The 26,029-nt window shown below is 38.5% G+C and overlaps 1 gene segment (V, D, J or C); it reads right to left on the reverse strand.

Moving 5' to 3' along the window:
• Positions 1-4,407: 4,407 nt before the first annotated feature.
• The window catches only part of LOC116568647, a 47,893-nt gene continuing 26,271 nt past the window's right edge, over positions 4,408-26,029 (reverse strand). Inside the window, 3 exon segments of the C gene segment in view lie at positions 4,408-4,991; positions 11,371-11,496; positions 20,606-20,935. Coding sequence covers positions 4,849-4,991; positions 11,371-11,496; positions 20,606-20,935 — 599 coding nt within the window.

Raw genomic sequence — 26,029 nt, forward strand, 5'->3', positions numbered from 1 at the left:
TTGAACATGAACTTATTATAGCTACTTCGAAGTAACCGCACACCTCATAGAGTTTGTATTGAGTGGTAGGGGTTATCACCCCCTAACAACAGTCACAATTTTGTGATTCTTTGATGATCTTATTATTTTTTGTTGAAAAATATTTGTTGAAAATATATTGTAGCAACTTGAGATTGTGACTTTCCTCCAGAAGGTTGCTTTCATTGCTCTCTGCATGCTGAGAAAGTTGCTTGGACTTCATCTGTGATAGTCTATCTCCCGCGGTATGTGACTGCTCAAGACTCTCCTGTTTTCTTTTATTAGTTATTTTAGTTTTCAGCCTAGCTTCCTGCGAATCACCCTGGGTCTACACAGCTTCATGGTTCCAAGATTTCTTAGGGATGTGTCCCAGCAACTTGATTAAGACTTCGCTTCTGCCAAATGGTTTTGTTGTAGGTCTTGGGTAGCACATTCCTATTTTACACAATTAGCACATAGATTGTACGTGCTAACATGTACGTCTTCTCAGCTATACTTTTTCTGAGTCTTTTCATGGCTCCTCTGCATAAGACAATCACCTCAGTGTCAACCAACCATGTGTGGCTGAGTTGGGCTTTTTTGAGTCCCTGCTAAGCACGCACACAGCTTCAGCCGAGCACATGCTTGCTGCAGTCATGACCCCAGCTGCAGACCAGCAGAGCCCCTGGCCTTCCTGCTTGCACACCACACAGCTTGTCAGCTCCCCTTCGCATCGCTGCATCCCAGATTAACCAGCTCCTCACACTGTGTGACTTTGGATCCCATTCACAAGGCCTCTCCTATTTGGGAGGAAACTTCCGGCTCACGATGCTCAGTGTGCAAGCTGGGGGAAGAAGGTAGCAACGCAGATGAGTGCACTGCTGTCGTTCCTGAATTCTGTAGGTTTTCAGATATAAACCATTCTCAGACAATTGTGCAACTTGGACATTTCCCAACCACCGAAATAGTCACTTTTGTTGCTCTAGTCTGGTTTTATTTTTAGCATTCATGAGAAGATTTGTTGACCATAAAGAGGACCTTGCTAACATTCACTTTTAAATTATGTAAACTATACATATTACTATGTTTTAATCCTATCTTTGGCTTTATTTAGAATTCCCGAATAATCCCAAGACATGCCGGCCCCATGAGGCTCAAACACCATTATCTTGACAGGTGGGCAGCGAGCCTAGAAACAGGAAGATGTGGTGTGACCATCTCCTCGACTCCTTTCCAGGTGAGAAGGCATGTAATCTGCCCCAGTGTCGCTACAGCAGTTTAATTGGCTGGAAAGTGAAGCCTCCCAACAGCGATAACTTGTCTGTGTATTTTACCACAAACTTCTCCTGAACTATGGGACATTTATGAGGTTAAGATGTGGAACACATCTTTTCTTAAGGTTCTCTGGTATTTATTTGCCTGTACCAGATAGGTTCTTCGCTATAATGCAGCAGACACTCTCAGGAAAAGAAAATATCCTATTTGGGGTATATTATCTGAGAAGATTAAAGCAACTGTGAGGTAAGCTGCTTCCTTCGTGTGAATCAGCTCTATCCCTCACCTGCTACCCTGGTCTTCCTGTGGCTATGTTTGTTATGACCCTTCCTTGATTGTGACAGTAATACAGGCTTTTTACCTGTGGTCATAACACCGATATTATTCATATCATATTCATTATTCTCATGTAAAAGTAATAAAGTATTTTGCTGTAGAGATTTTGGAAGTCCCAGAAATGATTGAAATCACCTGGTTATTTTCTTTTTCTGATTTGCAAAACACACACATATATGTATAGGTTTTTATTTTTATAAATATGGTCTTATGGAATATACAGGTTTTTCATTACATATTTGCTTTTGCTTGATAGCATGAGTATTTAGAGAATCGTTGCCTAACACATAAATATAAATTTTACTGCAAAATATTTCATGGAAATATAATAATTATTTAACTTTTCTTCTATTCTTAGAATTTTTGACTTTTTCTGGTTTTAGAGAAAAATATTCCTGATGGAAAATGAGTATTATTTTGTCAGAGCTATTTCATGAATAAAAAATTGCTGGATGTAATGACACAAATGTGTGTATTTGCGCAGGTCCGGTAAGCTCCATCTGTGCTGTTCTGAGAATAGACCAAATGACGGAAGTGCCACCAGAAGGGGTGTGGGAGTCTGAGGATTAACCAGAAAGAGTTTTGTACAGTGGAGAAGGGGACGAGAACGGTATGTACATTCTGGCATTGGGACCCAAATCTCCAGAATTGGTGAGAATATGCTTTGTGATATCAGAATGTAAAAGCCAAAGCAGTGATCTCTGCAGTAGAGCTTTGTTTCCCCAAAGCCTAAACAGAGTGGATCCCGGGATTGGGCACAATCTCTGTTCCATGCTTGGGTGGCATGTGGGTGTGGACACTTACTTTTTATGCTCATATCACTGAACAGCCCTCCTCTGCTCCGCACCCCCCCTCAAACACACTTATCTGTTGTGCAAGTCTTCTACTGAGCATTGCTCAGCCTGGCCCTGCAGTCACTTGTCCCTGTAGGGGACTGGTATGACTCAGTCTGTGAAATTCAGTTACACAGTTGAACTCAGAGCCTCCATATGTCCATGTGTTATTGTGAGGAAAGAAGCACCTGCTGTTGTGTCGTCTACAGTCACCCTGTGCTAGTAACCTAGTGGGCATGGGTCTCATGTCACCCTGCCTAAATGGACAAAATGAGACCAAAAGTCTGAGCCTCAGTAAATCACCTGCCATGGAAAAGCACAGATCCTGGTGGAATGTCGCGGATCACCTAGTGCTACAAGAAATCTCTGCTGTTTCCTTCAGAACTGTGTCATCGAAATGGACTGAGTGTGCAGCAACTCAACAGCCCTGGGCTTACAATCCTAACTCACATAGCAGCTACAAGAATGAACTTGGTATAAATAGAGGGACCCTCACCCACAGCCAAAGAGAATATTTGAGATGGATGTGTGCAGATGGATCTTTTCTTTCCATTAGCTGTGGCCTTTTGCAAAGGAGCAAAGTTGGCTGTGGTTTAACTGTTCTTATTTCATCTTTCAGCACCAGAGCAGTGGTTGCAGAGCCCCAACCAGCAGGGCCAGCTTGACTTCAAGCACTTCCAGGAATCAACCACCTTTGAAGGAGAACATAGCTCCCTCCTTCCACCCACACTGTTTCTAGGACCACCACCCTCCCACCCTCCCCCTCTTTGCACCTCCCAGTCCAGGGCAGCCCAGGTCCAGTTGGGGAAGGAACGTGCTAGAGAGTTGAGCCACAGGACACAGCGCCTAGGACCCCAGCAGTGACATTAGCACACACGGCTTAAGTAATTTGCTATTTTCCTCTCTGTGCTGCCATGCTTTCCACATGCAGAAATAGTTCCACATGTCTGAGTAAAGGCCCGGACATGTGTCCTAAGAGATCTGAAGAAATTTTTGACAAGGAGTAAATCAAAATTAAACTCCCTCTTTTTGTATCTTGTGGGCTTTATGTTCTTTCCACATGGGAACCTCTAGTTGGTTTCCAAAAGCACCTGTTTCCCAAGAACTGAATCTGATTGTAAATAAAGAAAAAAATCCTTCCCAATTTAAATGAGATATTGTTTAAATTCTAATATATTAAAGTTCCTACATTAAGTGGATTTGTTAACAAAAATAGAAAAATAAACCATCACTACCTTTTTCCCCACTTGCCACACACTGAATATATCTTTTTACATCCATGTGTATAGAAATACACGCACACATATTAATGAGTGCCCTAATTGTTAGTGTGTTTGCATGTGTACATGTGTGTTTCTCTTACTTCTAACTTAGATCTCTCAATAGTAGAGGCTAATGTTGTTGAGCACTCATGGGTACCCAGGAAAGTTAACTCATTTTATCCACAGAACTCTAAGGGATGGGTCACTTTAACTCCATTTGACAAGTGAGAAAATTATGTCACAGAGAGTTCAATAGCTATAGAACCAAGATTTAAGCCCAAGAACATGGAGTTCAGAAGTCAAGCAGTTAACGCCTCTGCCATTCTACCTTTTCAGTGTTAGTGCAGCTCTCTTGGGGTTCTTGTGACATCAGGAAACATGGTCCCTGTGACACACTGGAACATGTCTGAGCACAGCCACTAGTATTGTGACATGTTATAGTGTCACCACCAGAGTGTATTAAACCAAATGAGTCTGAATCTGCTAATGTTTGCAGGACAAATAACTTGGAAACCTTCACTGCCTGTGGCTCACCTAGGATCAGTGGTCCAAGGAAAGCATCATAAGGACTATCTTAGAGAAAGAATTAGAAATGTGGAATTGATCACTTATTACAAGTGATGCTGATTTGGAAATATCAGTTGTCATGCTGTCCTTCAGTTTGGACTCTCAGTTAACACCAAATAAATTACACAGAGGCCAAAGAAGACTTGATTGCTTTTATTGTAACTATTATAAAAAACAAACAAATGTCAGGTAATAGGCATGTTGGCTTCCAGGTATATAAAATAAAGACTTCAAGGCAGTTATCTGGTTAAAGAGCTCAAGGAATGCAGTTGTAAGGTGTATGGTGGTTGTACCCAGAGGCATGGGGACTGGGTGGCTGGGAGCTGGTGGACAACAATAGGGGTGGTGCAGAAGACTCTGTGGATGACCCCTGGCTCCACCCAGGAGTCATGGCAGAATTTGTTCTAGCTGCAGAGTGAAAGCTTCTGTTTGCCCAGGGGTTTGTAAGCCTGTCTCAGAAACGACACAAGAAAAAGACACATGTGAACTGAAATAACCCAATCTCAGAAAGAATCCTCAGCAGACACTTTTAGAGAAACTAGCCAATGGCTAGAAGTGACACCTTGTGCCACCATGTGTTAGGAACTCTTCCCACTGCCACTGAGTGCTGGTCTCCCAAGCAGACAGATGACGATGATGATGGAGTAGACCAGGCTCTTCAGGAGGAGGAGGAGGTAGGTATAGTAGGCAGATGTGTTCCCAAGTTGCAGCTGCAGGGTGTCTAAAAGAAGCATTTCATTAATTTCACGTGTTGTTTTGAAATGCTAGGACTTATTAATGGGCGAAGGGTGACTGTATACACTTCTGATGACTTAGGTTAAAGTGACACACTCCCACCAGCCCAACTGGAGAATAAACACTTACATCACCATCTCCACCACCACCATCCCCAAGACAACTCAGACACAGTTTGCTGGTCACATCACTCAAACATCTATTAAATTCACCTAGAATTTTCCAAAGTAATAAAAAGTAAGGTTGTGTTTTAATGAATGAATCCAAAGGGAAAAAGGCATTGATGATAAATAGGTTTTAACATTTCTTCTTCCCTACCATGTTTTGAAATAAGAATGAGAGGCAATATACGTTCTGTAGAAATTTCATTGATAGCAATTAGTTTAAAACAGATACAGTATCTGGACTTTGTAACATATCAAAATTGTGTTTGAGTCCTATAAATCTGACTCAAGAAAAAAAAAAAAAAAGAATAAGAGGCAATATCCATTAAGTACAAACTAGCTGTTACTTATTTTGGCAACTTTGTATGCAAAGCTTAAACCTTATTTAATTTTTCAATAACCTATGAGATTATTATTATTATTATTATTATTACTCCCATTTTACAAATAAACTGAAGACAGAGAGAGAAGGGCTGATTTCGGGGCACATGGGTGGCTCAGTCATTAGGTGTCTGCCTTCAGCCCAGGTCATGATCCCAGAGTCCTAGGATTGAGCCCCGCATTGGGATCCCTGCTCTGCGGAGAGCCTGCTTCTCCTTCTCCCACTCCCTCTGCTGTGTTCCCTCTCTCATTGTGTCTCTGTCAAATAAATAAATAAAATATTAAAAAAAAAAAGGAGGGCTGATTTCATGCAACTAGTAAGTACCAGAACACTTTCTCAGCTGCTTTATAATTCTGCATATTCACACGCAAAAAATAACAAAGACATCAAAATGATTAAGCAAAACTATAAATTAGGATGATGATAATGAAGATGGTGATGATGATGGTTACAGCCCACAAGTCCCTTGATATTGGACACGGAGGTTGGATCAGCAGGGCTGGAACCAATGCTCTTCAACATTACCTTTGTTCATATGTGGGGAGAAAATGCCAGGAGCTAGTACTTACGATGTAACAGCTAAGTGAGATACCTATGCTAGACATTTCACATATGTCACGTTATATCTTCTGTGAATGAGTTAGGTGTTATTTGTGTCATTTTTGGTGTGTTCAGAAAATGTAAATAGTTTAGCCATAATCATGCAACTAATAATTAAAAGAGTGGAGTTTAAGTCCACTCTGTGGCACCAGATGACCTGCACTCACACCCCCTCCCCATGTGTACACCTGTCTCAGGACCTCGGCTTAGGGGATTAGAGGAAGAATAAAAACTAAGATAATACATGAATTCTTGATTCAGATGGTCTGGGATGAAGCCCTAGATCTTGCTGTGTGGTATGGAAACAAATAAATTTAGCTCATTGTCCTCCTGTGTAAAATGGGAATAAAATCCTTCACAGTGAGTATTAGGAGAATTAAACAAAATGCACTCACAGTGCAGCACATCTTCTGTACGAGAAGATTTCAGTGTCAGTTCATGTTATTAACTTCCAGCAAGAACAATTCTTTTTTTTTTTTAAATCCACAAGCAATCTGAAAAAAAAAAAATCTAGAAGCAATTGATATCTTGTTTTCCTCAGTCAGTAGTAACAAAGGTCACAGAAGTGAATGAATTCCATTGTTGAAAGAATTCAGAGCACATCACTGCACCCCTAACTTATAGTCCTCTCACACCCAAAGCAGCATTTACTGTGTGATGATGATTCCTAAGAGATGATGGATTGTCTTAAAATAACAGTCTATTTTTAAAGATCCAGCCATTCTGAGGTTTTTCCCTGAAGCCAGGGCAGTTCAATGGTGACGTTGATGAGGAGGAAAAAATGCTACAGCAGAACATAAAGGCAAACATAGACAAAATCTTACCATTTTCATCATTCAGAGAAGATTTTGTGGAGTTAATAGCAGGAAGCTCTGAAAGAAATGAGTGCAAGTATTATTCAATTGTTCAAATCCATTATTTGATGTGTGTCTGTGTTGTGGATAGATAAATGATAGATATTTAGATGATAGATAGGTAGATGATAGATAACAATTAGTAAGCAGAGAGGAGAGCCTTTACTAATATGAGCCCCAAAATTCCAGAATTGATTGTTCTGAGACTGTGTAATTCAGTAAATCAATTCAAAATTGTATTTCTGCACATGAAGATGTTAAACTTCATAAATTATGCATTTCTTTCTTTTTTCCCCCACAGCTGGAGGGTAACTGCCTAAGACTATCTTGTTTTCCTTCTCTGCTCATAGCTCCTAGCACAGTGCCTACTGCAAAGTAGGTGTCGTATGAAAACATGTTGAATGGAAAAATAACCAGAAACTGGCTGCTGTACAGTCCTCAGCACCCACTGTTGACTTGAAGTGCTGTTACCAAGATGAGTCCATCCAATCCTAGAATCGCAGCAGAATCTTACATGTTGGAAGGAGTTTGGTTTAGGTCAATTTCCCATCTAAGCAAAAGAAAGCAGTCCTACCTTTCAAATCACACAAGCTTCAGTATCCCCAGATACCGCACATGATTTTCTGGAGTGGTGGTATTTGCAGACATGACAACACTATGAATGAAAGCTAATACTTATTAAATAATTATTACTGTGCCAGACACTGTGTTAAAGGTTCACAGTGTGGAGATTCCTCAAGAAATTAAAAATAGAACTTCCCTATGACCCTGCAATTGCATTACTGGGAATTTACCCCAAAGATACAGATGGAGTGAAAAGAAGGGCATCTGTACCACAATGTTTATAGCAGCAATGGCCACGGTTGCCAAACTGTGGAAAGAACCAAGATGCCCTTCAACGGAGGAATGGATAAGGAGGATGTGGTCCATATGTATGATGGAGTATTATGCCTCCGTCAGAAAGGATGAATACCCAACTTTTGGAGCAACACGGATGCGACTGGAAGAGATTATGCTGAGTGAAATAAGTCAAGCAGAGAGAGTCAATTATCATATGGTTTCACTTATTTGTGGACCATAACAAATAGCATGGAGGACATGGGGAGTTAGGAGAAGGGAGTTGGGGTAGATTGGAAGGGGAGGTGAATCATGAGAGACTATGGACTCTGAAAAACAATCTGAGGGGTTTTAAGTGGTGGAGGGGTAGGAGGTTGGGGTACCAGGTGGTGGGTATTAGAGAGGGCACGGATTGCATGGAGCACTGGGTGTGGTACAAAAACAATGAATACTATTATGCTGAAAATAAATAAAGAATAAATTTAAAAAAACAAAACCTGTATGTGTGTTCTAGGTGCTCTTTCTCAAGGCTGGTCAAAAACAAGGACAAGGGGCACCTGCTGGCTCAGTGGGTTAAAGCCTCTGCCTTCGTCTCAGGTCATGATCCCACGGTCCTGGATCGAGCCCCACATGGGGCTCTCTGCTCAACAGGGACGCTGCTTCCTCTGCCTATCTCTCTGCCTACTTGTGATCTTTGCAAATAAATAAATAAAATCTTTAAAAAAAAATGAGGACAAGATGAGTTTTATCTCTCTTGAGAGTCACTTAATCATTGTGAGCTTTTATGTATCTATATACATATATACAAGTCAGTTGGGCATCTGCCTTTGGCTCAGGTCCTGATACCTGGGTCCTGGGATCTAGTACCATATCAGGCTCCCTGCTCAGCAGGGAATCTGCTTCTCTCTCTCTCTCAAATACATAGATAAAATCTTAAAAAAAAAAAAAGAAAAGAAAATTCCATGAACCAATATTAGAAATCTGCTATAGAATTGCATTAACAGAAATGTTTTTGTTACTTTTTTTGTTATGAGAAGGACTTGGAGACATTCCTTTCACAAATGCTACGTAAAACACTTATACACAGGAACTTCTCCCTTACTATAATTCTTACCATGAAACTTACTATACTTTTTACTTTTCTCTGCAAACTAGAGAAATCAGAACCTAACAGGATACTTCAGCCAAGGGGTTACATTAAATTTATGCCTTACTCATTTGCTTCCTTTCTGTTAGCTATAGAAATAAAAAAAAAATTAGGGCTGATTTATAATCTCACTTAAGTTAGTTTTAGAAAAATATATAAATAAATATAATGAATATAGGAATAAACTCATCCATGTTGTGTTTTCAACAAGCATTTTCACTGGCATAATTTCATTAGATCTTCATCATAGGTCAGGTAAAAGTAAATGTTTAACATGAATTTGGTCATTGGACAAGCTAGGAATCTGGGAAATAGCAAAAATTCAAAACTGGGTAATTTTAAAGATTTAACTGGCTGTATATATAAACCTATTCATGAGTCAGGCATCATCCTATCCAGGAAGTAGAGAGGAGCTTTAAAGGCCAATAGGAAAGAGGTTTTTCAAGATAGGGAGTGAAAAAGAAATTATCAGCAAGGAAACTGTTGGCTGAGGCAAGGTCATCCTCCTACGGGGAATGGAGGTGGACAATCTAATTCCTAGTGCTGACCAGGAAGTTCCCATGTCCACTCTCTATACGCTGCACTTCTGGGTGTTGACTCTGCAGCTGGGTAGCTATGAAGACTCTAATGACTTGTGGTCTTAAGCTAACTGAGTACATTTTGAGCCTGTGGTTTTCCTTTTTAACAACTCTGCCTTTTGATCAGACTCTCAGCTGAACTGATAGGTTCTAAATTGAAGGCATTAACACCACTCTGAGCAACTGCTCTGACATTCTCACAGTAATTTTTGTTCCTCTGGGTGATATTAACAGGTCTTAACCTTTTTACTTAACCCTTGTGATAGTCACAGGTTACCACTTCAGCTTTACAATTTTTGAGTTGGTCATTCTCTTTATTCGTTGTAATGTTCTAGTCTTTGATAATTTGCTTGGAGATTACTGGCTTTGAATTTGCATGAAAGCTTTTGAGAGGGCATAACACACCAGGCAGATTATTATGATGCCTCTGAACAGGATAATTCCTCATGTTTGCCATAGTCCCCAAGACTCAAAGCAATTAAAATCAAATATGTAAGAAAGACACTATTACAGAAGAAACTCTGTTAAGCCACATGGCTTGCACCATGACATGCTGTTATTGGGTTTTAATTTTCCAATAGTGTTCAACTTGGTATAGAACATGGTGTTGCCTACAGCAAAGATCCAGTCTTGCTCAGCAGAATCATAATCAAGTGCTATTTTATTTTCAAGAACTGCTTTGGTCAGAGTCAAAGGGTTTTGTTTGTTTCTTGTTTTTGGGGGGAGGTTAACTTTTGCTTTAGGAGGGCTTCAGCAATAACTTCAAGAATGAAGGGAAAGGTCTTATCATACTTCTTTATAATTATCCCTCACCGAGGAAGTAGGGCCAGCCAAAGGAGTGAGTCCTGGTGGCTTCTTCATAATTCTTAACTAACTCCCAATAGAATTCTATGGTAATCAACCAATGAGATGTCTTATTGACCTTGAGAGAAATTAAGAAAAGGGTTATATTTTCTGCTAGGTAGCTCTAATTCCAGAGATTAGGCCCTTTCTCATTGACCTGGGAGATATAGGCCATTGACAGAGTAAAGAAAAAGAAAAGAGGGAGAAAGGATTTCATATATAGTTAAAGTATGAAGCTCTGAACCCCTGTCTAGATGAAAGCATTCTATTTGGATGCCAGCTACTTCTCTTTCCCTCAATATGATTCAGAAACACCAGTATCTGGGCAGGACTATGTGTCAGGTGGAGATTTCTGTAGCTGTGGAATGCATACAAGGTTCAACTATTAGTTTTATAGCAGGAACACTTGGTAATGTTCCTCTTCTACTGGAAATGTCCAGGGCTATCTTCCTCCAATGTTGGGTCTTACATACCTAATCACAGGGCTGCATCCTGTGACTGAGAGGACCCTTTAATTGTGCTTTGAGAAGGTTTCTGTAACCTGATGATGACAGGCTTGAGCATGAGACACTGAAGACTTTTCCCTCTCCCTCTGCCCCACAACTCATGGTCTACACCAAAGACTAAAAATTATGCACACATTAGTGTATGGCCAGTTAGAGATGTTACTGACCTCTGGCCAAAGAAGACTCTCATGCAACACCAATTCTCCTGGACACTTCCTGAGGGTTCCACCTGGGGAACTCGGTCTGAACGTTTAGGGGCTTGGTTGTGTGCCAGGTCAGTTGGCTTCTGGGCACATCTACTAGCTCAAGAGAGCTGAAAAAAAAAAAAAATGCTACCTCGACTTAACACTAGCATAACACTCTGCCAGCCCAAGCTGGCCTGCCCTATAAAGCAAAATCAATTACAGTAGGAGTTTGAACAAAAAGAGAGTGGAGCATAGAGCCAAGAACTCACCCACAGCCACTGGATCAGGTGAGAAAGATCGTGAATTCAAAAAACTAACGGTCACCACCTCTGTGTTTTGCTTTGTTTCTGAATGTCCCTGGGAGTCCATTTCAGATTCTGTCACAGCCATCAAGCCTGTTAAAGAACAAAAATTGGAACTAAGTAAATGTTAAAGATCTAATAGCGTTATTAATCAATGTATTAATGAATCACTCAGCATCCCATCTAGGAAGTAGAGGGGAACTCAAAAGGGTTAGAGGAAAAGAAACCTTTTTAACAACAGACATGGAGCAGAAAAAGAAAATTCTTAGCAAAGAATCTATTGTTTTAGGCAAGGTCACCTTCCCAAAGGGAAAGAGGAAATCCATCAGAAATCTTTCTGGGGATGATAAGGAAATTCCCATGTTGCCTGGGTAAATGTTACTCTTCTAGAGGATTGAAACTGTACTTGGGTTAGGTATTAAGTCTTTGTTTAGTGACTTGGAGCCTTAAACTGAGTTTGACCATTTTAGGCATGTGGGTTCTTTTTTGTTCCCCCAATGTTCCAAGAAGACAAAGATTTACTTCAGAAATCAAAACTTGTATATAGAAAGCTCTTCACATTTCTTGTTAAGTGTTTATTTTCTACTGCTTAAAAATTGCTTGTGAATTACAGACAAAAGTATAAACTGGCTACTTCTTAAGAGACTTCTGTAGCCTTGGTCTGTGATGTTTATTCCAAGATGGGACCGAATCTACTGAGTTACTGGATCACCGTGGGCTAGGGAACTTTCAGTTGGCTGCTCACAATGTCTAAACTGGTGTCTACACCAATGGGTCAACATTGGGACACCATGCCTGAATCATACCTGAATCATAAGGAGCCCTGAGTGATTACAAAAAATCTATTTGCATTACAGTAATGATCCTCATTGGGATAGTAGTTCATCTTGCACCCCTTCCAGCCTGGCATTCACTAGGACTGCAATAATAATATTAAGCTTATTAATAATAATAAGCTGAACAGCTTTACTAATGGAAAGAAATATATTCATTGTATAGAATGAAAGAAACATTATACATGTGAGCCTCACCCAATCTTTACTAATGATACTTCACCCTTTTCTGGTATATAAAATTCAAATCTAAAAAACACAAAATCATACTAAAGCCTCAGTAGCCAAATTATTATTTCAAGTTGAACTGTGATTCAGCTCCATCAATTGAACAGCATTTTGTGCCCGGTAACTCATTGTTAACGTGTCATGCTTTGAGTAGAGCAAGTTTAAAGTGAGAAGGACTGTGATGCTGAGAAGAATATTCTTGAAAATATATAATTTTTCTTTTTTCCTCATCAAGTAAAGTCCTGAAAAGGGGACCTTCTGGTTATTTCATTTTAAAAAGGTGGGGGGGCACTCTGGGAAGATGGCAGAGAAGTAAGAGACCCTGTTTCTACCTGTCCCCTAAAGTGAGCTAAATATCTACTAGAATACTCTGAACACCATGAAATTGCCCTGAGATGTAAGATGATACACTTCTGGATTTCTATGGGGGCAGAAGATCATCAGTGGAGGGATAAAACAGAGTGGGAGTATTCGGATTGATATCACAGGATAAACAAAAAGGGAGGGAGCCACCAGAAGCAACACATTGGGAAGTAATGCAACAATATGAAAATGTCCTGTGCTCACAGACCAGCATTAACTTGAAGACTGTTTAAAACCACACAAAAAGAACAAAGGGTCTTGAAGAACAATTGGTAGAATTGGGCGGACACAGGCATGGACCTAAGCCCATGGTTCGAGGGTGGTCACAGCTTGCACCCGCCCAACCCTGAGAGATCCCAACAGGGGCTCCTGTCAGTGGTCCCTGAGACTGCAGCTTTCCAATGCTTGACCACCACTGGGGCTAGGAACACCGCAGCCCACTCTGAGAGAGCCTCATACAAGCTCCTGCCTGAGGTCCCTGGGCCCACAGCCTTCCATGACCTGCACTACCACTGGGTCTGAGTGCACCCAGGATGGGCAGGGACTCCAGACAGTCGGCAACAGCAGTCACCAGAATCAGGATTAGCTGGATCAATATTGCTCACCATTTTAGGGCACGGGGGTGCAGAGACAAGTGTGGGCCTCAGGATGACCACCGAGGTGGTAGGTGGGAGCAGGCAATGCCTGTGGCAGTTTACAGTGTTCAATGGAGTTTGCAGAGGGGAAGTCTGTGCATTCTGAACAATCCAGAGGGAGTAGACTGAGACTTCTCTCTGGGTGTGGACAGTTTACTTTGCACTAACCCTCCAAAAAGCCACAAAAAGCACTGAAAGAACAAAAGCCTCCAGAGAGGAAAAAGCCTGAAAAGCCTGTTTCCACAGAGTCCAGCCCCTTCATAGGTGGCAGGGCAACTCAGTCCAGGCAAGACTGACTGAAGAACAATGCACAGGCCCTGCCCCCAGAAGACAAACTGAAAAGAACAAGAGGACAATAACCTCAGGATCTCCATAAAATTGTAAAACCCCAACAATAGGGAGAAAACAATATTTTAAGCCCCATTACTCCCCACAAAACAGTATATTTCATAAACCCATCTTTTAAACTAATTTGTTCTCATTTTTATTCTGTTATTTTTTTAACTTACTTAGCACTACAACTAGATGTTTATTACAACACATTACATAACTTTTTAAATTGAACTTTTTTCATACATAAAACTGTGTTTCTTTTTTTTAATATATCGATATAGATATAGATATAGATATATAGATATAAATAAGATATAAGCTTCAAGTTAGTCTCCCCCCCCATTTAATACTACCCCTATATATAAACCAGTTTTAATTTTCCTGTATCTCTGGAAGATTGAGTCCTTTAACAAACATAACAAGATACACTCCGGATGAATTGAAATAACCTTCCTTGCCCACATCAAAAGTTTATAAACACCTTCCAATCTTATTCTGTCAGTGTTAATGTGTATTTGTTGCTGTGTATGTACTATATAAATCTTATTCTTGGAGCTCATTTTGGCTGCTTTTTTTTTTTTTCTTTTCTTCTACTTTTCCTGGTCTTCTTGTTGGTTTTTGGTTTATGTACCTTATAAATCTTACTTTGGGGGCTCATTTTGGCTGGTTTTTTTTCCCACTTTTTTTCTCCTTTTCTCTCTCTTTTTTTTCTTTCTTCTTTCTTTCTTTCTTTCCAATTGCTCCAAAACTGTCCAAGGTGCACCTTGACTGGTTTGTGCTTGATATATCTAGTACACATCCCTTCAACCATCTGTCACAAAAATGACTAGGAGGACAAACACCCAAGAGAGGAGAAATTCAGAGACTGTGACCTCTGCCACAAAACTATTGGATATGGACATAAACAATATGTTGGAAATAGAACTCAGGGTAACAATTATCCAGACAATGGCTAGGCTGGAGAACACCATTAGTGGCAAAACAGAATTGCTAAGGACAGAATTAAGAGTTGATCCAGCAGAACTTAAAAATGCTATCAATGAGATCCAATCTAATCTCAACACTCTAACAGCTAGGGTAAATGATGCAGAAGATCAATTTAATGATCTGGAAGACAAGATGATAGAAAAGAAGTATCAGGAGGAGACCTAGAACAAACACCTTAAAAGCCATGAAAAGAGAATTAGAAAATAAATGATTCCAGAAACATTCCAATGTCAGCATTACTGGGATCTCTGAGGGGATGGAGAGAGAGAGAGGATTAGAAGATATAGTTGAAAAAACACTGGATGAACATTTCCCTAATCTGGGGAATGGAACAAGTGTTCATTTTCCAGAGGCAGAGAGGACACCCCCAAAAATCAATGCATCTAGAATAATCTCCAGACAATTAATTGTGAAAATCACGAGTCATAAAATCAGAGAGAATGTGTTAAGGACAGTTAGGGGAAGAGATTCCTTATGTACAGAGGAAGGACTATCAGAATAACATCAGACCTTTCCACAGAAACCTGGGAAGGTAAGAAGGGCTACCAAGACACATTCAGGGCACTAAATGAGAAGAACATGCAGCCAAGAATACTTTAGCCAACAAGGCTGACATTCAGAATGGATAGAGAGATAAAGAGCTTCCATGACCAGCAGATTTAAAAGAATATGTGACCATAAAGCTAGAACTACATGAAATATTAAGGAGGGCTCTATAAAAGAAGAACTCAAGAGTAACATAGAACAGAAATTTACAGAGACAATCTATAGAAACAAGGACTTCATAGGCAACATCATGAAAATAAAAACTTATCTCTCGATAATCACTCTCAACGTGAATGGCCTAAATGCACCCATAAAATGGCACAGGGTTGCAGACTGGATAAAATGACAAGACCCACCCATATGCTGTCTATAAGAGACATATTTAGAACCTAAGGATAAACCCAGATTGAAAGTGACAGGCCTCAAAAGAAAGCTAGGGTAGTGATTCCTTTTTCAAATGAATTAGATTTTAAGCTAAAGACTGTATTCAGAGATACAAAAGGACACTACATTGTTCTTAAAGGGTCTGTCCATCAATGAGATCTAATAATTGTTAAGTATTTATGCCCCTAGCATTGGAGCACTCAACTACATAATCCAGCTGTTAATCAAAATAAAGAGCCATATTGATATGAATGCATTAATTGTAGGGGATCTTAACACACCACTACCAGCAACAGAGAGCATCTAAGCAGAAAACCAACAAAGAAACAAGATCTTTGAATGACACATTGGATCAGATGGACCTCATAGATATATACAAAACATTCCACCCTAAAACAATAGAATACTCATTCTTCTTGAGCACACATGGTACTTTCTCGAGTATAGACCACATACTGGGTTGCAAATTAGTGCTGAACCAAGATTATTCTCTGCATGTTCTTAGAACACAATGCTTTGACATTGGAGCTCAACCACAAGAAAAAGTTTCAAGGAATTCAAACACTTGGAAGCTGAGGACCATCCTGCTCAAAAATGTTTGGATCAACCAGAAAATCAAAAAAGAATTTAAACAATTCAAGGAAACCAATGAGAATGAAGACTCATCCATCCAAAACCTACAGGATATGGCAAAGGTGGTCCTAAGGGATAAAAAAATATATAGTCATCCAAGCCTCAGTCAAAAAAAAATTCAAAATTCTCAAATACACATACTCTCCTTACACCTTAAAGAATGGGGAATCAAAAACCAATTAAGCCAAACCACACACAAGAACTAAAATAATTAAGATTAGAGTAGAGATTAATGAGTTAAAATCTAGAGATACAGTAGAACACATCAACAAAATAGAAGCTGGTTCCTTGAAACAATTAATAAGGTCGATAAATGACTGGCCAGACTGATCCAAAAGAAAAGAGAGAGGGCCCAAATGAACAAGGTTATAACTGAAATGGGAGAGATCACGACTAACACCAAGGAAATAGAAATAATCATCAGAAATTGTTATCAACAACTATATTCCAGTAAGTTAAGCAACATAGAAGTGCATGCATTCCTACAAATTCCAAGACTGAAACAGGAAGAAAATGACAACCTCAATAGACCAATGTCTCCTAATGAGATTGAAGCAGTGATTAGAACCCTCACAATAAACATGAGTCCAGACCTGACAGGTTCCCTGGGGACTTCTATCAAACATTCAAGGAAGAAATAATACCTATTCTCCTGACATTCTTTCAAGAAATAGAAACAGAAGGAAAACAGCCAGATTCTTTCTATGAAGGCAGCATTACCCTAATCCCCAAACCTGGTAAAGCCCACATCAAAAAGGAGAATTTTAAATCAATATCCTTGATGAATATGGATGCCAAGATTCTCAACAAGATCCTGGCAAATAGGATCCAACAGTACATTAAAGAGATTATCCACCATGACCAGGTGGGATTTATCCCTGGGATGCATGGTTGGTTCAACATTTGCAAATCAATCAATGTGATAGAACAAATCAATAAGAGAAGAGAGAAGAAATACATGGTCCTCTCAATTGACGCAGAAAAAGCATTTGACAAAATACAGCATCCTTCTGTGATTAAAACTCTTCAGAGTATAGGAATAGAGGGAACATTCCTCAACTTCATAAAATCTGTCTATGAAAAACCCACAGTGAATATCATTCTCCTATGGAAAACCTGACAGCCTTCTCACTGAGATCAGAAAGATGACAAGGATGGCCACTCTTGCCACTGTTGTTCAAAATCATAGTAGTAATCCTAGCAACAGCAATCAGACAACAAAAAGAAATAAAATGTATTCGAATTGACGAAGAAGTCAAACACTCTTCGCAGATGACATGATATTTTATATGGGAAACCCAAAAGATTCCACACCGAAAATACTAGAACTCATACAGCAATTCAGTAATGCGGCAGGATACCAAATCAATGAACAGAAATCAGTTGCTTTCTTATACACTAACAATGAAAATATAGAAAGGGAAATTAGGGAGTCAATTCCATTTACTAGAGCACCAAGAACCTCAAGATACCTGGGAACAAACCTAACCAAAGAGGTGAAGGATCTATATTGGAGGAACTAGAGAACACTCATGAAAGAAATTGAAAAAGACACAAAAAGATGGGAAAACCTTCCATGCTCCTGTATTGGAAGAATAAACATTGTTAAAATGTCTCTACTGCCCAGAAAAATCTGTACTTTCAATGCCATCCCAATCAAAATTCCACAGGCATTTTTCAAAGTGCTGGCACAAACAGTCATAAAATTTGTTTGGAATGAGAAAAGACCCCGTACTGCCAAGGAAATGTTGAAAAGGAAAAACCAATCTTGGGGCATCATGTTGCCTGATTCCAAGCTATATTACAAAGCTATGATCACTAAGACACCATGGTACTGGCACAAAAACAGACACATAGATCAATGGAACAGAATAGACAGTCCTGATATGGATTCTCAACTCATGGTCAACTAATCTTCGATAAAGCAGGAAAAAAAAAATCCAGGGGAAAAAGAACAGTTTCTTCAATAAATGGTGGTGGGGAAATAGGACAACTACGTATAGAAGAATGAAACTCGACCATTCTTTTATACCAAGCAAAACGATAAACTCGAAATGGATGAAAGACCTCAATGTGAACCAGGAATCCATCAAAATCATGGAGGGCATAGGCAATAACCTCTTCAACATCCACCACAGCAACTTCTTTCAAGACATGTCTCCAAAGGCAAAGGAAACAAAAGCGAAAATGAACTTTTGAACTACATCATGGTAAAAACCTACCGCACAGCAAAGGAAACAGTCAACAAAACTATGAGGAGACCCACAGAATGGGAGAGGATATTGCAAATGACGCTAGAGACAAAGGGCTGATATCTAAAATCTATAAAGAACACCTCAAACTCAGCACCCAAAAACCAGATAATCAGGTCAAAAAATGTCCAAAAGACATGAACAGACAGTTCTCCAAAGAAGACATACAAATGGCTAACAGACACATGGAAAAATGCTCATCATCATTAGCCATCAGGGAAACTCAAATCAAAACCACACTGAGATACTATCTTATACCAGTTAGGATGGCCAACGTTTTTAGGACAGGAAACAACAAGTGTTGGAGGAGATGTAGAGAAAGGGGAACACTCAAACAGTGTTGTTGGCAATGCATGTTAGTCTAGCCACTTTGGAAAACAGTGTGGAGATTACTCAAGAAATTAAAAATAGAGCTACCATATGATCCTGCAATTGCAATTGCACTATTGAGTAAATACTGGGTATTCACCCTAAAGATACAGAAGGATCTGTAACGAAAAGGAAGGCCATATGTAGCCCATGCAGCAGTGGCCACAATCACCAAACTGTGGAAAGAGCAAATAGGCCCTTCAACAGATGAATGGATAAAGAAGATACGGTCCATATATTGAACTGTAATATTACCCCATCATCCAAAAGGATGAATACCCAACTTTTGTATCAACATGGACAGGACTTAAGGAGATAATGCTGAGTGAAATAAACCAAGCAGAGAAAGTCAATTATCATACGGTTTCATTTACTTGTGGAGAATAAGGAATAACAGGGAGAATATTAGGAGAAGGAAAGGAAATGACAGTTGGGGTAAATTGGAGGGGGAGATGAATCATGAGAGACTGTGGACGCTTAGGAAGAAACTGAAGGTTTTGGAGGAGAGTAGGTGATGGGTCAGCTGGGTGATGGGTATTAAGGAGGGCATGTATTGAATGGAACAGTGAGGGTGGTGCATAAACAATGAATCTTGGAACACCGAAAAAATAAAATAAAATTATCTTAAAATAAAATTATATTAAAAATAAGGTGAGGATATTGCTCTGAAAAAAAATTTTAAAATTTTTTAAAAATTTATTTAAAAGAGAGAGAGAGAGTAAGAGAAAATATGAAAGGGGGTAGGGTCAAAGGGAGAAGCTGACTCCCTGCTAAGTAGGGACCCTCATGCGGGACTTGATCCTGGGACTTCAGGATCATTACCTGACCCAAAGGCAGTCATTTAACCAACAGAGTCTCTCAGGCACCCCTCTCTGAACATTTCTTATGTGCAAGGTTGCTAGGTGCTTTCACATGTATTGTTTCATTTAATCCATACAATAAGTAGAAACTATATCACGGTGACAATAATATTTTGGATGATGAAACTGATGTGAGAAAGGCTAAGTGAGTTTCTTTTTCTTTTTTTCTTTGTATGTTCCATAGGCCATACTATTTTTTTTTTTTAAGATTCATGATTTATTTTGAGAAAGAGAGAACACGGGGATAAGAGGCAGGCAGAAAGAAACTCAAGCAGACTCTGGGCTGAGCATGGAGCCCGACGGCAGTCTTGATCAAAACCTGAGATCAAAACATGACCTGAATAAATGAGGAGTCAGGTGCTCAACTGACTGGTATCCAGGTGCCTTCAAAGCCCATACTATTTGAATTCCATTGGGAAATAGCAGGACATTCATGCCATCATTAAAGAAAACAACATTAGAGAAAATATTATATATATTTGTTTTCATTAATACTTGACAGAAAAGGGGCACCTAGGTGGCTCTGTGCGTTAAAGCCTCTGCCTTAAGCTCAGGTCGTGATCTCAGGGTCCTGGGATCGAGCTCCGCACAGGACTCTCTGCTCAGCAGGGAGCCTGCTTCCCTTCCTCTCTCTCTGCCTGCCTCTCTACCTACTTGTGATCCCTGTCTGTCAAATAAATAAATAAAATCTTAAAAAAAAATACTTGACAGAAAAGGTAGGGCATTCCCTTTGAAACAAAGTGTTCTGTGTAGTTGTGTTCATTGTTATGTGCACATACCTTTGCTTATTGAAGGAAAAAGAATCTCTTGAACAACTTCTCTGTTATTCCTTTGGTGGTTGACAATACATTTGTGTTCTTTATCCATTGACGCTCCAGTCACGGTCAGCCAGCTGAATTTCATGTATGTGTCCTTAGTCTTCATGGTGTCTCCCTGCTGGGATTTCAGGATTGTTTTGTCATCCTTTTCTTGCCAATCTACCTTGATAACATCCGGGAAAAAATCCTCAAGAAGACAAAGATATGTTCCAGCGTTATGGACTTCTACTTCAGCAACTGAAGGAAGAAAAACTGTGGGCTTGGGAAAAATATCTTCATCAGGACTTTTATCTGTTGAAGAAAATGGGATAACAATTAGAACATAACTAGAGAAACACAAACATTGTGTGGTTTGGAAGCAACCAGCATATAGTAAAGGGGAGGAAAGTTGCTATAGAATTAATGCTTACTGTAGCTTTTCATCCACAGAGGGTTATGAGGTGCTTATTTTCTTAGTTTCCACAGGAAAAGAGGTTCTAGAGGTTATGTAACTTGACAAAGTCACAGACATTAAGTAAAAGAGCCAAGATCAAAACGCAGAATATTTTAAACAATACACAGTCACTTGTGTGAATGGAAATCTATCAAGTTACCCTTTCAGTTACAAATAGGGTTTCAAACCCATTTCTGAATACTAGGATTCTTCTCCTTGATTTCTGATTTTATAGAACATCTTGTTCTCATATCTGAACCACTGCGGGATTTTGAGTAGGACAATGTTTAATGCTACACCTCCAAATAATTTACAATGCATGAAATTTAGAAACAAAATAGCCATATATCCAAACTTCTATTTTTAAAAAAATTATTGATTATTTTCAGAAATGATCTTAGAGTAACCTAATCAATTAATGTAATTGTCAGAATTTTGTTTTGCTTCAGGAAATGTTCACTTAAAGCTAATTTTATATTGGAATTTTATTTGAGGTTGAAGCATTACTGTGAAGACACCACATTTTGACTCTTTGCATTTCCCTCCAAATCTGAATCTGCCCCCTAAGACTGATGAACTTGTAGTACCGCTTGATTGTCTTTCATTTTACCTCTGAATGAAGTCACATATAATGATATAATGTTAACAGCTCGGGTCAGAGTTTCTTGTAAATATAATGTGAAATTATATAACGAAACTTCATGGTTCTCAAGGGCATATCATTTGAACACTGGGATATTCTTTGGTTATACATTTATTATTAATTAATGATTCAAATTACAAATAGTAGTACTCTTCCCAATTTGAGTTCACTGAAGCACAAATGCTTTATTAATTTTTTCTTTCCAGTTGTTTGGAGTTAGAATAATAATTTTTATGATGATTTCCTAAGACAAGACTAGGATTTCTCCTTTGAGAAGAAAAGAAAAAAAATTCTTTAGAATTTTTGCCTGTTGGGACACCTGGGTAGGTCAGTGGTTTAAGCCTCTGCCTTCAGCTCAGGTCATGGTCTCACGGTCCTGGGATAGAGCCCTGCATCGGGCTCTCCACTTGGGCGGGGAGCCTACTTTCCCCTCTCTCTCTGCCTGCCTCTCTGCCTACTTGTGACCTCTCTCTCTCTCTCTTAAAAAAAAAAAAAAAAAAAAAAAAAAAAGAATTTTTGCCTGTGCACCAGAGCTCACGATTTTTTTCTCTTCTTCTTTTTTTAAAGTTTTTTTTAATTTATTTTCAGCATAATAGTATTCATAATTTTTGCACCACACCCAGTGCTCCATGCAATTTGTGCCCTCCATAATACCCACCACCTGCAACCCCAACCTCCCACCCCCCTGCCACTTCAAACCCCTCAGATTGTCTTTCAGAGTCCATTGTTTCTTATGGTTCATGATTCTTTTTTTTTTTTTTTTTTTAAGATTTTATTTATTTATTAGACAGAGAGAGATCACAAGTAGGCAGAGAGGCAGGCAGAGAGAGAGAGAGGAGGAAACAGGCTCCCCGCTGAGCAGAGAGCCCGATGCGGGACTCGATCCCAGGACCCTGAGATCATGACCTGAGCCGAAGGCAGCGGCTTAACCCACTGAGCCACCCAGGCGCCCATGGTTCATGATTCTTATACTAAATGAGTAAACAAAAAATGATGAGTTTTTTAATTCATGCTATAAATAGGTATTAGATCATAATGCACTTGTTTTCATTTTGTACGTCTTCCTTATAGTACAAATAGTATTTTGCTTATTATAATAGAAAGACACTGTATATTTCCTCAACCATATATTTTGGTTTTTAATTTAAAAAGCATGTTACATAAAGCAAGATATATTTTTCAAAGTAGTTGGTATTCTCATAATTTATGCCTCTACTCAATACATTAAAGAATCTAATTTTCATCTTACAAAGTTTGGTTTCTGTTAGGAATACTTCTGATTCATCATAGTAATGAAGTTGATAGTCTAGTCATGGGCTTGGGAAAATCTGGATGGTAAGTCATTCTGCCTACATCCTGTCACTTTTCTTTATCTAGCGTCCTGGGGATTCATTCTTTTCAGGATAAAAGGTATCTTGTACTTCCATAACTTTTTCAATGTGATAGTTAACTGAAAATTAAGTAATATTCTTTATTTTTTATGGTTTGTGCCTATATTTTATGGAATTTCTATTACGTATTTTTTCAACATTCCTCTTTTTAGGATTTTATTTATTTATTTTAGAGAGAGAGAGGAGTGGTGGGGGAGAGAGCAGGAATCCTGAGCAGGCTCCACACTCAGCCTGGAGTCCAGCACAGAGCTCAGGGCTCAACTCAACTACCATGAGATCATGACCAGTTGCTTTATAGAAGAGCCACCCAGGTGCCCCTCACTATTCTTTATTAAACTTATTAAGAGTGTTTTATATGGCCACAATCATGTAATTGATTTACAAAATAGAAACCGGTTTATAAAAATAAATGATTTTGTCTAATACATTTATATTATTCATAATCAGAAGTATTTTCAGGTAAATTGCCTACGTTTATATATTTGATGAATATAAAGCTGTATGAATTATATATAAATTAACCAAATGCAATGAAATTTTCAATTAAGTATGGTACTTTGAATCTGCATATTAATACTAATTCAAAATTCCTCTATTTTATTCTTCTCATTTTATTAAAAAATACTTAAAGCTATTTCTTATGTAAATATGACTTTCAAATTGATCACATTTCTAAGTATATTTAAAAGTAGTAAAACAAAGTAGTAACTGTATTTCTAAATATATTCCTAAGTATTTTCTAAATAAAATTTAAAATTTTAGTTGTTTTTCTGCTAAATACCAGTATGAAGCCCAAGTTTGTGTTTGACATGATATCATAAGATAAAGGATTAAAATTTATGTAGCTACAACTACTTAAAAATTTTTAAAAAAATTCAAATTTATGCTAAGTGAGGGAAAAGTCCATTAAGCAAATACCTCTAAATTCAGGTTATTTTGTATATCAGTGGACAGTAAGGTAATTTTCCACTAGAGTGGTTAGAAGTAGAGCCAAATCCTCTGGAGAATTTCTGCTCTGTCCATATGATTGGTTATAAACCACTTTCCATACTGGATACAATTCTCCATACCAGATGCAATTCTCCCTCTAGGTTTGCAATGAGGCAACATGTATGCAACACCTGTTAAGTGTTATGTGCCAAGTACCTTATTAATAGTCTCTCATTTAATTTTCATACGCCCCCTGCTCATCTTGTTATCCCATCTTTTGGATTAGGAAGCTGAGACCAGAAAATAATCACCCAAGTTCACAAAAGCAACAAGTGGTGGAATTGGAGCTCAGATCAGTCTGAGTCCAACATCCAGACTCTCTGACAACACCCTTTCACCATCAGAAGAGACAATGTGTCAACTCACACAAGTTATCTGATCAACTTTGTTCCTGAGTCAAATTCTTTCAAGACAATTATGAATGTTCTGCATGAGCACTTCAGGCAAATCCACTTGGACACAAGGTCGGATGCTTTAACAGAGTTTGCACAGTGTAGTCTATGCAGACCTTTACTAGAAGGATTGATATAAAACTCTCTCCTAAGATTTGCACATCTAAACATGCTACAAAAATGAGACACTATAATTATAATTAACATTACCATAATTATTAGCAATTTGTTTGTGATTATTGTTACTCCAACATGACATTTTATTCTCCTGAGACCAAACTTTCCCTTACAAATGGGAATGCAGTATTTGGGGATAACAATTGGACCTATGTCATGTTAGATCCCTAGACTGGCACCTGCCTGACCAGGTCTGCTGAAGGTCACCATCTGTAAATTACATTAAATGTCATGATGCCCACAGCAAAGATGCAGTGGGAGCATGAAATGCATTTGTTAAAGATCATTTCTTCCATTTTGTAAAATATATGTGGAAGGAAATGCCCAGTCTTTCACTTTACATTCCTGCTAAAGGATCATGCACTGAAGTCTTTTTTTCTCATTTTGTGGTGGGGAAAACAACATGTTTGAAAATTTGGTGTGTTTCATTTTTTTCAGTTAATAAAGAGTATGTACTCTAATACATGTTTCCCCTAACTTTGAGCATAAAAGTGTACCCTACACTTTGTACTAGATAATCACAGGCCTTTTTTCTTCTACTTCCTTTAATGCTTTTGATCTTCTATTTTTATTCATTGCCTAACTGTGCGTATTTTATTTTAGGCCTTCTCAAATAGATTTTGTAAATAGGCAATATAAATAAATGAGAAATAGTTTGTATATTAGAGCTTGTTTCTGTTTCTGCCTGGAGCTTGATAGTTTAGTGAGGTCTACCTTGAAGTTGACATGAAAAAGGGGAGATACTACATCAAAAACTAATCATGTACTGTATGGTGACTAACATAATAATAATAATAAAAAAGAAAAATGGAAGAAGATGTTTGCAAATCCCACTCTGTTATATAAGTACAAAACATTCAGAATTCAGACACACCAAAATGCCAGAGCATAAGAAGCAGCTTTCATCCACAAATTTATGCCTCATAAAACAGAGGTTGCCCTATGTTTCAGTTTGAGGAACTTCTCATTTTAAAAAATGGTCTTCTAATACTCTACTTTGATTAAACAATGTACTTGGGCATGATATCAACCTAAAAAAAAAAAATTCAATTAAAACTAGTTTAGAGGTAGTACCAGTAAAAAAAAAAAAAAAAAAAAATAAGTTTCATAGGGATTTGGAAAATATTACCTGGTACTAAATATACCTGGGACTCTATACTATATACTTACATTTTTCATATACATAATGACAGAATAAATGAAAAAGCGCTTTTATTTTCTAAGTGGATAAATATCTCTTTCAATTAAATATCCAATGCTCTCATCATAAAGGTATCCCCAAACTTACATTCCGACCCTAAGATAACTCAGAAGTTTGTTCTATTGTATACATTTTAGAAGCATCTGAACAATCTGAGC

The sequence above is a fragment of the Mustela erminea genome, chromosome 11, assembly GCF_009829155.1.
Source record: "Mustela erminea isolate mMusErm1 chromosome 11, mMusErm1.Pri, whole genome shotgun sequence".
Classification (NCBI taxonomy): Eukaryota; Metazoa; Chordata; class Mammalia; order Carnivora; family Mustelidae; genus Mustela; species Mustela erminea.